General features: G+C 39.5%; 1 protein-coding gene across 3 annotated transcripts; it reads right to left on the reverse strand.

Annotated features, from left to right (window-relative positions):
- Positions 1 to 719: 719 nt before the first annotated feature.
- LOC127417158 (PSME3-interacting protein-like) lies at positions 720 to 13,299 on the reverse strand. Of its 3 annotated transcripts, XR_007893233.1 has the most exons (10): positions 13,200 to 13,299; positions 10,287 to 10,352; positions 10,054 to 10,176; positions 9,641 to 9,739; positions 8,443 to 8,565; positions 4,172 to 4,307; positions 3,528 to 3,601; positions 3,070 to 3,109; positions 1,464 to 1,616; positions 720 to 1,093 (listed from the first exon to the last, which is right to left on the reverse strand). XR_007893233.1 is itself a non-coding variant. In XM_051656902.1 (9 exons), the coding sequence occupies exons 3-9, from the start codon at positions 10,166 to 10,168 to the stop codon at positions 1,089 to 1,091; spliced, it is 705 nt and encodes a 234-aa protein (XP_051512862.1). In that variant the 5' UTR covers positions 10,169 to 10,176; positions 10,287 to 10,352; positions 13,200 to 13,298; the 3' UTR covers positions 720 to 1,088. The 3 variants fall into 3 exon arrangements, 2 of the variants coding, with proteins under 2 accessions (XP_051512862.1, XP_051512861.1); XM_051656902.1 differs by lacking the exon at positions 3,070 to 3,109 and having other exon boundaries at positions 13,200 to 13,298; XM_051656901.1 differs by lacking the exon at positions 3,070 to 3,109 and having other exon boundaries at positions 720 to 1,616.
- Positions 13,300 to 13,581: the final 282 nt, after the last annotated feature.

The raw sequence follows: 13,581 nt of genomic DNA on the forward strand, positions 1-13,581 counted from the left end.
GAAAAACAAGCCCAAAATAAGCCAATTGCCTCACCAAAATCAGCTAAAATAAGCAATTAAATTTTTTCCTGTGCGGTGGATTCATAAGCATAGAAATCATAATTTACAGTTAATTTTAATTACAGATCTCCTTCTCAGTCAAAACCTGGCAGCATCAAATCTGTATTAATGCATCATATCTAACAATAATTCTCTGAAGACTTGGAAACTGAAAAATTATCTTTTACCTTTAATGTTTTCTTTGTATCTGGATTAGCCGTGCATGTACCGTATGTGTAGTAATTATACATAGTTGTGAAAAAGGTCTTCAGTCACAGAATGAAACATCCACAACGGGCGATTAGGCAAAGAAATGTGTGATTTCCTTGAGGATCAAAGCACACGTTTCATTTGAAAAGCATGAAGTGCAGTTCCAAAAATGTATTGTGATAAACTCTTTGGCCTTTGGTGTCATGAAAATATTATCGGAACAAAATTAACCGGTCATAACTGCTCATCAGCATTTAAAAATAACGTTTACACTCTGGAACAATTGAAAATAAATTTGTTCCCATTTTCAGTTACGTTCTGCAAAATATTTTGCTCATTTTTGGTTTTCGTTCCTTGAGCTGTTTTTAGTCCCTGGTTTAAACATTGTTGAAGGCAATTAAACAGGTTATGAATACCATTTCACATTGACTGTGATATGAAATAGAAAATGATTAGGAAAAAAGCATAACTACACGAGAAACATCTTTATTTTCATTCTCATCTTCATTCCAGTGAACGTCACACACACATTTCATGTCCTTATAGGGCACAGTTCATGAAAATTCCAGCATTTAGCATTGCAGCATTTTGTTTTTTTAAAAGAAGTCAAAGAAACTTAAAACTCAATCAAGACATTTAAACATCTTCAAACAGGCACTGCCCAAAATATGTCTGATTTGTCTTGTGATGATGTCAGAGATTTGGACTTAAAGTTTCATTTAGCAGTCTTCTTGATCCTTGGATGTCAGTCAGTCAGTCAGTGTCCCCTTGGCCACTAGCTCAGCAGAAGCCGCAGGGGCAGGTGGGTAGGTGTTTCACCAGGTTAAGCTGCCAGGGGTTTAAACTGTATGAAACGTAATATGAGGAGGATGGGGGAATTGTCATGTTTTGAGAGTACAACACATCAACAACAACCAAAATCCAAATTAACATTACATCGCCTTTAATAAACATTAAGCAAAAAATTAAACAGACCTATCCAAACTTTAAACACACAGTATTCAGCTGAAATAAGAGATACTCAAGGAGCTAAATCATTTTAGGTACTGATTTGTGCTCCACACTGCTGAGTAGGCAAGGGGTCGGAGCCCGAGCCTTGGGCAGTACAGCACAGGTGTACAGGGAGAGTGTGAGAGTTAGCAGTGTGATCTGTAAATGTGTCTATCTGAAGAGCCTGTGGCGCTTTATGGGAAAGCCAATCTCGTCCACGCTACCTTCACTGTCGCTGCTGGACTCAGAATCGCTGCTGCCCGAGTAAGCTCCAAGCCCTGGCAGAATGCCCACGCATACAGTGGCGGAGGGCAGGTGGAAAACGCCCGAGTGAGTCACACCCACGCCAAGGGATTTAGGCTCACCCGCCTCCTGCTCTGAGGACACAATACACACATACACACAAACATAGAGCAGGCGCAGTCTCGAACAACTAAGTTGTCTAACACAAGTCATTACTTAAAAGCCTTACAGTAAAGAATACACTGATCATTGATGATGACTGGATAAGTACAGCATACACTGATGAGCCAAAACATTATGACTAATATGTTGTTGGTCCTCCGCGTGCCGCCAAAACAGCGCTGACCCACCGAGGCATGGACTCTACAAGACCCCTGAAGGTGTCCTGTGGTATCTGGCACCAAGACATTAGTAGCAGATCCTTCAAGTTCTGTAAGTTGTGAGGTGGAGCCGCCGTGGATCAGACTTTTTGGTCCAGCACATCCCACAGATGCTCAATCGGATTGAGACCTGGAGAATTTGGAGGCCAGGGCAACACCTTGAACTCTTCATCATGTTCCTCAAATCATTCCCAAACAATGTGTGCAGTGTGACGGTGCATTATCCTGCTGAAAGAGGACACTGCCATCAGGGAATTCCACTGCTTCGAAGGGGTATACCTGGTCTGCAACGATGTTTAGGTAGGTGGCATGTGTCAAATTGACATCCACATGAATGGACGGACCCAGGGTTTCCCAGAAGAACATTGCCCACAGCATCACATTCCCTCCACCGGCTTGTCGTCTTCCCACAGTGCATCCTGGTGCCATCACTTCCCCAGGTAAACTGCGCACACATACACGGCCGTCCACGTGATGTAAAAGAAAACAGGACTCAGACACTTCCACTGCTCCAAGGTCCAGTTCCGACGCTTGCGTGCCCATTGTAGGCACATTCGATGGTGGACAGAGGTCATCATGGGCACTCTAACCGGTCTGCGTCTACGCAGCCCCACACGCAGAAGGGTGCGATGCACTGTGTGTTGTGTATCATTCCTCCCGTAACCATCATTAAAATTTTCTGTTACTTGTGCTACAGTAGACCTTCTGTCGGTTTGGACCAGACGGGACAGCCTTCGTTGCCCTTGCACATTGATGAGCCCTGGGCGCCCAACACCCTGTCGCCGGTTTGTCCCTCCTTGGACAACTGTCGGTAGGTACTCACCACTGCTGACCGGGAGCACCCCACATGCCTCACCGTTTCAGAGATGCTCTGAACCAGTCGTCTGGCCATAACAATTTGGCCCTTGTCAAAGTTGCTCAGGTCTGTACTCCTGCCCATTTCTCCTGCATCCAACACGTTGCTTACCAACTAATCTATCCAGACCTTGACATTGCCCTTGTTAGGAGATGATCAATGTTATTCGCTTCACATGTGAGTGGTCATAATGTTTCGGCTCATCAGTATATCTAATCATTTTATAGAGATTGCATTCAAAACAACCAAAAGCTGAGCATAACTAATTATGGTAAAATTATATTCACAAGAGAAATTCCCATAACTATGTTAGTACTTTTCCAGGGCTGGAATTCGCAAATTTCAAATTACCTGATTCTTCCAGGTTTTTCAAGACCGTGAGAGCCCTGGCCTGTAAATTAGGTTTATGTATTTTATTTTATTTAAGAGATATTCTGGGTAAAATACAAGTTCTAATAACAAAAACATATGTGGCATGCTGTCGATTACAACAGAAACAATTTGGTCTGTTGATAGTATTGCACATACAATAGAAGTCTATGGGACATGAGTCTATGGGACACTAGTAGAAATGATTATTTGTGGTAATCAGCATAATTTCACAGACATTGTGAATAAAGCTTAACTTTTAACATGGAATGTCCCATAAAGTTCTCTGTAAAGACATGAAATCGTGCAATTCTTTATTAACTGATGTCTTACCTGGTACATTTTGAAAGCAGTTAGAGCACTATGACGTGTAATTACAGATTACATAATGTGTGTCTAGCATACAGTATACTGTTAGACTACTCTTGCACCTTGCTCACCTGTCTGACTGCCATTGCCGGCAACTGTCTCTTCTACTTTCTGCTTTTTACTTCCTTCTGAAGACAGAGATGAGCTGTATGAAGACAAAAAGTACACCACAAATAACTAAGCCAACAAATAGAAACTGCAACATTTTGTACAGGTATTACTCTACACAGGGCCATAATAACCACCATAAAGTTTGAGGGCAATGTGACCCTTCCAATATTTAGAATAATAGTCAATCAACATGGGGATAGAGTGTGTGACCTCCAGCAAATTAATCACTGTATGTGAATGCCCCATTTTTATTTTAAATACTTTTACCTTTCCTGAATCAACTAAAAGTCATCTGTAGGTTGATTTCCCTAAAAAGTGTAAACACTGGTGCTATAAAAACATTGTTCTGTTAGTTTACCAGCCCATTACAGGAACAATTGGCTCAACCAATGGCGTGAAAACAATCACTATTTTTGCAATTCCATTTAGTGCTGCAGAAATTGCACACTTCAGCTTTGAGAAGTATGGTATGTACCACTGGAGGAGAGCAAGACTTTTTCTATTTAATTCCAATATCAACATTAAACAATTATTTTATACATGTCAGGGTAAGTTCTGCTAAAAAACTAATTGTTTTGAGTAACTAACTGCTCTCATTTCATACCTGCGCCGTTTGACTGCCCCAGCCAACAGGTGGGCCTGAGAAAGGTGACTGGTCTTGTGTTCTGATGGTTTAGGTCCTGCTTTTTTCTCTGACTCCTCCTTTTGGCTCTCGCTGCTAGCCAGCTTCTGTAGAGCACTGTAGAGATCAACAGTTAAGGAAACAACCATAGACACACTTTGGTACAACCAAACCATGTGAAAAATTCATAGTAACCTAACCTACTTTCAGACACTGGAAAAGTTGATCACAGTTTGACCACTACAGTTGTGGTAAGCCATTTGAAAAACACAGTTTTTCTTTTTCATATCACAAGAACTTTAGCGAGGGCAACTAAGCTGGAACAGATGGTTACCACAATAGCAGAATAAACCAACCTTTAAATATCCACTGACAGATAAGTAAGCAACATAAAGAGGGCAACTGCTCGTAAACCCATTGTTACAACAGAAATCAAACCTACTTCCTTTTGGGCTTAGCACTACCAAATGACCTAAAAAAGGTGACACACTTTACAGGTAAGACAATTTTGGTGCTTCCACAAGAGGCACATTTAGCAGAATTAGGGCACATTACTGTATTATGCTGCAGATCATGGCTCTCAGCGGTGCTTTTAGACGCAGTTATCAAGCCCTGGGAAAGGTTTCAGTTGCCACGACAACACATCCTCCAACCTTCTATCTACAGGCATACCTGATTGGCAGATGAGAAAGGGCACTGCTGATCGAGTCACTTGCTTCAATGTGAAAAGCAATTGTATGGTTAAAAGCATGGCGTTAACATGACTTAGTATTGTTTAATGCAACAAAATTGGGATAACATGGTACAATCTGTTAGTATTCAATGTTGCACATCCAAATGCAAGGCATATTAGTGAATAGAAAGGGGCATTTTACACATTTGATGGTAACACTTTAACCAAACGGTCTTGATAAAAAAATGAAAATTCTCCCATCATTTTCTCACCCTCATGCCACTGCAGATGTGTATGACTTTCTTTAATCTGCTGAAAACAAATGAAGATTTTTAGAAGAATATCTCTGCTCTGTAGGTCCATACAATGTAAGTGAATTGGTGGCAAAATTTTGAAGCAACAAGTATTTGTATATGTTTCTGCATCAGCTCTGCAAGAGGGGAGACATTGGTATGTAGATGGCTCATGCTATAAACCAAATGACAATGTGTACTGGTGTGGTTACGCAATTACAGAGCTACGCAATCAAATTATTGAAGCATACTCGTTACCATAAAAATCAGCACAAGCTGCTGAACTAGTAGCGTTAACAAGAGCCTGTCAATTGGCAAAAGGCCAATGCATAAATCTATATACAGATTCAAAGTATGCATATGGGATAGTGCACGATTTTGCACAATTATGGGAATAAAGAAATGATAAAACTTCGGATGCAAAACCAGTATCACATCACAATGTGGTAGCTGATTTGATTAAAACAGAACAGCTGCCTTCCAAATTAGCAGTAATCAAAGTGGCAGGCCATGCCACTGGTGACTCAGAAGAAGCAAAGAGCAACAGGCTTGCAGATGAAGTAGCAATGTGGGCAGCAAAAGAAGTAATTCATAGCCCATACATAGGTGAATGGGATACCAAAGTGGGCATCGTACCAGTGATGCATTCCACTTTGACTAATGATCTAGACATCAAAATTCACATATTTCAAAAGAAAAGTTGATACAGACGATCAATGAATTGTATTGCAAATGTGAAAAAAACATTCTCTTTAATTGTAGATGCGTGCTTGGTGTGTGCACAAAATAACAGAACAATAAAAGATAGGTTGACTAAGGCATGCCTGGAAACAGGCTGAAAATGGGTAGATATACTACCAGCAGTCTTAACAGATATAAGAATGACTCCATCTGCAACAACAAGAGTGTCTCCATTTGAAATACTAATGGGTAGGCCTTTCCCGACCCTTTGAGTCCACAGGTGATTTGGAGGTGGTAGTAGCTGATTACGTGGATTCCCTTGTCAAAACATTCAATAGTCATAAATGGTGATGTTTCTCTTTCTCTCCCTATGCCCACAGAAAAGCCCACTCACCCATTTGTTCCAAACCAGCAGGTCCTAGTGAAGTGTCTGAAACCAACGAAGCTCGGTGAGCACAAGTATCTGGGTCCAACAACGGTTTTGGCGGTAATCAGGATGGGGGTACTGACAGATCTGCAACCACAGTGGATACATGCAAGCTGCGTGAAGCCTGCCACTGGGGAGAGCCTGACTATTTCGAAAGCGAATGGTGAAAGCACTGGAGGAGCCTGTGCCTAACCGGGAACTTGAGAATTAGAAGGCAAGAAGAATTAAGTTCTATATAATGTCACTCTGTCTTATGACAGTAGTCGAAGCTCGTATATCTAGCGGTAATGAGACATGGATAGATGATGGAGATGCACCACATACCTATGCTACCAATTTGTGGTGGAAACTAGCTAACTTTATGGCCAAAAACACGGAAAAGATATGTAGTTTTCTGTATGTATGCATATGCTGCATAGTGCATCTACATCTGCGGTAAAGGTACACTGCTCTGCCGGAATTGTGGACAGGTAGATGTGCCATGTTAGAATTAAGTGACCACACCATGGTGGTCTGAGCTATTGAGAAAACAACAAACAGAAGAAGGAGAAATAGTCTAAACAGACCCAATGACACACCGAGGGAACACAGATTATGGACAGGAACAGAGAAATTCTTTGGAGCACTGTTCCCACAAGTGGGTGTTGCAGTAATACAGCAAGAAGTTGAAATGACTAGATATGAACTGATATCATTCATAAATTTGACAAAAACAACGATTGACGCAGTATGCCAAGAACTAAAAGGCCTAAGATTAACAGCGCTACAAAATAGACTGGTCCTTGACCAGTTAACAGCTGCCTGTGGAGGAGTATGTGTTATCGTGGGAATGAGTTACTGTACTTTCATTCCAGAAAATGAAGAAGATGGACATGCCATAGAAGATAGCAGCGGACTTGACAGCGAGAGAAACTGTAGATGATGTCAATGACTTATTGACATGGTTAAATGGTTGAAAAAACATTTTTTTTGAATGCTTTAATACCTATAGGAGTAATTTTACTTGTTATAGCATTACTGATTTGTTGTGTGATTCCATGTGCTAAAGCATTGGTCGATAGGACCATTGATAATGTTTGAATGCTAATTACGCTCTCATAAATCTTGAAGATGCTGATAGAAATGGTTAAGGGACACATTGGGAGGAATATGATGGTAGTGAGTAAAAGACAGAATGTAAGGTAAACAGGATGTGATTTTTGAATAGCCATGATGCTTGCTTATCTGCTTTGTATGTTTTCGGAACTGTCTTGAGCACAAAATGTACCTGATAAGAATGTACTTCTGTGAATTCATCTCCTGATCGAAGAGTGATTGCGAGGAAGGCAGAATAAAGCATCCGAATCGTATTTTACTAACAACTTTCTTCTTTTGTTTTTTGGCTATCTGCATTCTTTGTGCATAATGCCACCTACTGGTCAAAGGTGGAGATTTATAGTAAAAAAGGACTTAAATATTAATCTGTTTCTCACCCACACCTATCATCATATCACTTCTGAAGACATGATTTAAACAATGGAGTCATATGGATTACTTTTATGCTGCATATAAGTGCTCTTTGGAGCTTCAAAGTTCTGGCCACCATTCACTTGCATCGTATGGACCTACAGAGCTGAAATATTCTTCTAAAAATATTTGTTTGTGTTCCGCAGAAGACAAAAAGTCATACACATCTTTGGGTGAACTATTCCTTTAAGACATCCTAAAATTTCCCCAAAATTAAGTCTAGAAGAAATGTTTAAACACTAAAATGGTAATAAACAAGTTCTCTGCTTCTTACAGTAATATAACCAAATTATGTGATTGTTAAATGTTTCCGGTGGCAAAAAGTAAATTGCTGAAACTGAATGCAAGGAGACTGACTCAAAATGTAGCCAGTTTTCCCGTTTCATTTTACACCCATTTGCCAAGCCTGCAAGACTTTTCCACTGCAGCAGAGCTGGATTGACAGTGCGTCAGGTTTCTCTTGGTGCAGTCTTTTTTGAGAGCATGTACACTAACAAGGTACAAGAACTCTGCTTTTCACTAGCTATCACCGCAATTGACAGCTGAGGCTTCCATCGCTGGCTTAACTAAGGTGAAAGTGAAGACAGACACAGGTGGAGAGCAAAACTCACTGTCAATTCTTCAAAAGTTGCATGAAAGTAATATTGTGTGCACGTTGAGGTGCAAAAGGATATCCTGTATTCTTTTATCTCCTGAGCTTCCTCATCCTGCCTGCGTTTCTCTGTTAGACACTGCTGCTGTGACACCTCGTCAAGAAAGCTGGTCTCGTCTTCATCCAGACCTTTAACCATGTTCTCTGTGGAGGAACAACAACACAATTGGTTCTGCTGAAATCAAATGTGCATTTAGCAGTAACACTTGTTACATGGTAGCGCTCATTGAGGTTTAGGCATGGGATACATAAGGAATTTAGCTATTCTGGTTCCTTATTGGAAAAAGACCACTCAAAAATGTAAATTCAGTCATGAATATGATACAAAAGTCATACTTTACTTACCTTCATGTCAGATGTCAAGATTGTCAGTGAATAACAACTTAAATTTTGGACTTTGGTCTTAAATTTTTATAATACAATTATGGTGCTGCTTTAATCTCATTTTGGAGCTTGACAGTCCTAGTCCTCATTCGCTTTCAATATATGTAATGGAGTTGCCAAGATATTCTTCAAACATTTACCTTTTGTGTTACAAAGAAGAAAGTTATATAAGTTTAGAAAGACAAGTGGGTGAGAAAAGAACCATGTTTTAATTTTGGGCAGAAGTATGCCTTTAAGGATTCCATTAATGATTATTTTTGAAGTAAATGTACCTCAAAACAGGAAATCAAGACATTTAAAAACCGTTAAAGCAACAAAGCTTCATAAAACTTCAGTTTTAATATATATATATATTTGAAATGGAACCCGGTTCTGAATAAGCACCCATTCTAGATTCCCAACTACTATTTTACTTCTATAGCTTCTAGATCAAGAGATTCAGCCCTTGGAATCAACAGCAATAGGAGCAGCAATGGTCGTCAGGGAGACTGAGAGTGGGTTTGTCACCAGGGATACGGAGACGAAGCAGAGATGCTAAGATCATGCCAGTCTCCCATTAGCACACGCAAGAACAGACCTGCTCTTGATCTCCTCCACTCCCATCTGTTCACACTCATAGACACCCACCAATATGCCCAAACACACACCAGTGCTTGTATACGCATGCAGGCACACGCTCATGCGCATGCAGAGACAGATAAACCCAAAAATGAGGTTACGTACAGACGGGAGAGGCAAGCCCCCTGAGACGTGTGATATGTGTCATCATCGGAGATATCAGGGTTTGATCAAAATAAAGGGCTGAATATGGGAGGGGAGCAGCATGAACGCTTACTGAATTTAAACTGCTCCTCATATTCCTCCTGTTTCTTGTCTTTCTGCTCTTGTAGCCTCTCGAATAGAGATCGGGGGTCGTACTCTTCTTCTGGGACCTCTGTGGTAGAACCAGAATGCACATAATCAGAACAACTGGCAGATGCAACAGAAAATAACTAATGTCTATCAGGAAGAGTTCACCTGAAAAATTAAAATTTTGTCATCAGTCACCATTCACTTTCATCGTCTGAGAAAAAATAAAATAAAAATGCAATAAAAATAAATGGTGACTGAGACTTACATTCTTTGTGTTCCATGAGCAAAGAAAGTCTCACAGATTTGAGAGGGTGAATAAATGACCGAATTTTCATTTTTGGGTGAATTATCCCTTTAAATTGTCTGACCGGTGTAGGACAGGGAGAAGTGTCTTACCCTCTGGATCATCAGGCTTGCGGATCTTCTCCCATTCTTCCTGTCTTTTCTTTCTTTTGTCTTCTAGTTCAGACTCTGACACAAACTTTCGGGTGAGGTCCACACCATCTGCCATGGCAGAACCTACAAGCACACTCATCAGTGCTCTATACAGCACAACCAGACATGTATTGTATGTTATCAATCATGATGCTGCTACACTGAAGTGGCATTACTTATATTATCTATCTTACCTAAATGGTGTCAATTTGATCAGGATAAACACGGCAAGCAGTTCATGAAGTCATCTGCAGTACATTCTGTTCAGAGATAGAAGAGAATAAAAATGTGAGATAATCCAAAAATCATTACATCAATCCATGCACATTTTTTATGCACAATTACATAGACTTATCAAAAACCAAAAAAGACCTTACTAGTTTTATATGTGAAACAACACAATGTGTGACCTGCTTCATCATTTTGAGTCACTTTGATCCTGAAAAACATATTGCATTTTGCACTAAAATAATAAGGAAAACAACTGAAACTGATCACATCAACCAACATTTACATGATTATCTCTGCCACTGTTTGGAGTTTTTTTACTTTCAAGCATAAAACCCAAAATGTGTTTCTGGTCAAAGTGCTTGCAAATTGATGGAGCAAGTCATTCTGTACCCCAGGTCCTTGGGTATTTGATGGGACCAACAGTGATTAACATATGCAATTTTTGTCTGAGCAATATAAAATAAATAAATAAATAAAAAATAATAAATAAATAAAAAAAACAGCAAAAAAAATCAGAGCCACTGACAGCTTCTACAAAGAAAGGTAAATACTGCCCCCTTGTGGTAGATGTGAACATTGCACACGATAACTCCCGAATAAAAAATACAGACGGACCTCTTTCCCTCATTTACTACTATAACAGCTTCAAACCTTTTGAAAAGCAAACAAACAATTCAATCAAAAGTGTTTCGCCAAAATAGTACCTCAACTCCTATTTAAAGGTTAAAATATCCTGCTATAGTAACTTATATATTTAATAATAATATAAATAATCTAGCTCAAAGCATAGTTTATCAACACTTTCACTGCCAGTTTGAAATATGGAAGATAAATATATAACCCATCCACATATCGAGTAGTAGCATAATTTCGCAAAATTCTATTAAAAGAATTTTCCAGATTCAATACAAGTTAAGCATTTTTGAAATATTACATTTACATTTTTATCCCCTTTTCTCCCTAATTTGGAATGCCCAAGTCCCACTACTTACTAGGTCCTCGTGGTGGCGCGGTTACTCACCTCAATCCGGATGGCGAAGGACAAGTCTCAGTTGCCTCCGCTTCTGAGACCGTCAATCCGCGCATCTTATCACGTGGCTCATTGTGAATGACACCGCGGAGACTCACGGCATGTGGAGGCTCATGCTATTCTCCGCGATGCATGCACAACTTATCACATTGAGCGCGAGAACCACTAATTGCGACCACGAGGAGGTTACCCCATGTGACTCTACCCTTCCTTGCAACCAGGCCAATTTGGTTGCTTAGGAGACCTGACTGGAGTCACTCAGCACACCCTGGATTCGAACTCGCGACTCCAGGGGTGGCAGTCAGTGTCAATACTCGCAGAACTACCCAGGCCCCTGTAGCTCATTTTCTTTAAAAAAAGCAAACATTTGGGTTACACTTCGAGGCACTTTCAATAGAAGTAAATGGGTCCGATCATAAACGTTAAAGCTAGGGTATGTAATCCAGAGAGGCTAGCAGTTAGCAAGCTAGCATTGAACGCATAGAGCCCGCCCTTGCTTCAGAGGGGTATCCAAAGCCACGCCTTCTCTATCACACATGAACACACACACAGAGCAGAGTCCAAGCGCCAAGAGAAGAGAAGTGTTGGTGGAATCGATCGCAACGGTTTCCTTTTACTGGTGGTTCAGGAGGAACATAAGGTAGCTGCGGTTCGCGCTTTTTTTTTATTTTTTATTGAAGAAAATATCAAAACAAATAATACAAATATAATACAACATTTCAAATGCTAGGGGGAGGTATAAACAATATTATAAGAATACTTTAAAGAGTGTACATGCTTGTAAAATTCGAATAGCTTTTTGTTTCTTCGAGGGCAATAATGACTCCGTATAATGCTTCACTTCATTTTTAAATACTATAAAACATGTTTTTTTTTTTCCCCCTGAAAATTAGCTGTGGTTCGCCTTCCATTCTCGCGCTCTCGCTCTGCACAGCGTTAAGGAACCCGCGCTGATGACGTGTGATTGTCTGCGCGAACAAGTTGCGCGGCGGTATGCAAATATAGATTGACAGACAGGAAGGACATCCTATTATTACATTCGGACCGAATGCAATGATTGGTCGATAATTTTTTAGTCCTGTCCCTTCCACAGAAGATATATATACTGTATATATATTTACATTTAGACCACTTAGATTATTGATTGCTATCAGGATGTGAAGAGACTTTCAACCAGTATATCAAAAACATTTTCTGGAAAAGATTGCACACCCTAGCTTTAAAATCCACACCGTTTCAAAAGTATACGCAGTAAACTCTAAAACGACCGTAAAATTACAAGTTACAAATTACATTTAAACAACTTTGCAGCTCAAATAATAATAATAACAATTATATTAAACAATAATATTAAATTATAAGCGTCACATATCTGCCTTTAAACCCTCCAAAAACACTGAAAAGCAGGGACGAGTCGAAATTATTATTAGTATTATTATAAATTTTTGTGGTAATCAACATTATGCCACAAATGCTGTCAATTGAGCTTTACTTGTATTGAACCTGGAATATTCCTCAAAACAACACAGACACAACACACATACAATGCAACCTTGCTGAGAAAGGCTAATGACTACATTTAGAAAGGAACACTTCAATACGCAGCACATACAATACAACACATACACAACTTTAGTATTTACAAGCAGAACAGCTGCAGGGCCTGATATTGATCTGAAGCTCGAGCGTGCATGGCTGAGATCGCACTCTCTGGGTGATCTGTTTATACGACTGCATTAATACACATTATACATCCCTAGTTATTGTTTTGCAAATCAAGACTAATAATTACCCGAGACGAAGAATAAATAATTCTCTCAAGATAGAAATTCGATCAGATATTTACCTAGTCCGGTCTTGTGTCCCTTTAAAAGAATTCCGTGTGCAACATCTGCTAAGAGCACATAGATCCTATGCTTGAAGCGAATTGGCTCATGGGAAATGTAGTTTTCAAAGAACGATGAATTCAAAAGAATTTCGCTTTCGATTTTCAGCGTTTATTTTTTATTTAATTCTTTATTTTTATAATATTATAATGTTAGTAATAAATAATGCATAATTCATTATTGTATTACTATTTTAATAGTTTCCAATAAACATACAGCATTTATTCTGTCTTTCAGGAGTCTACACTTGCTTGCAGTAATGTTTTGAGCATATATCTATTGATTAGCTAAATGTCTTAATTTGATATAATACAACATAAGGCTGGTAGGATAAAACACGAT

This window comes from Myxocyprinus asiaticus, chromosome 26, assembly GCF_019703515.2.
Source record: "Myxocyprinus asiaticus isolate MX2 ecotype Aquarium Trade chromosome 26, UBuf_Myxa_2, whole genome shotgun sequence".
Classification (NCBI taxonomy): domain Eukaryota; kingdom Metazoa; phylum Chordata; class Actinopteri; order Cypriniformes; family Catostomidae; genus Myxocyprinus; species Myxocyprinus asiaticus.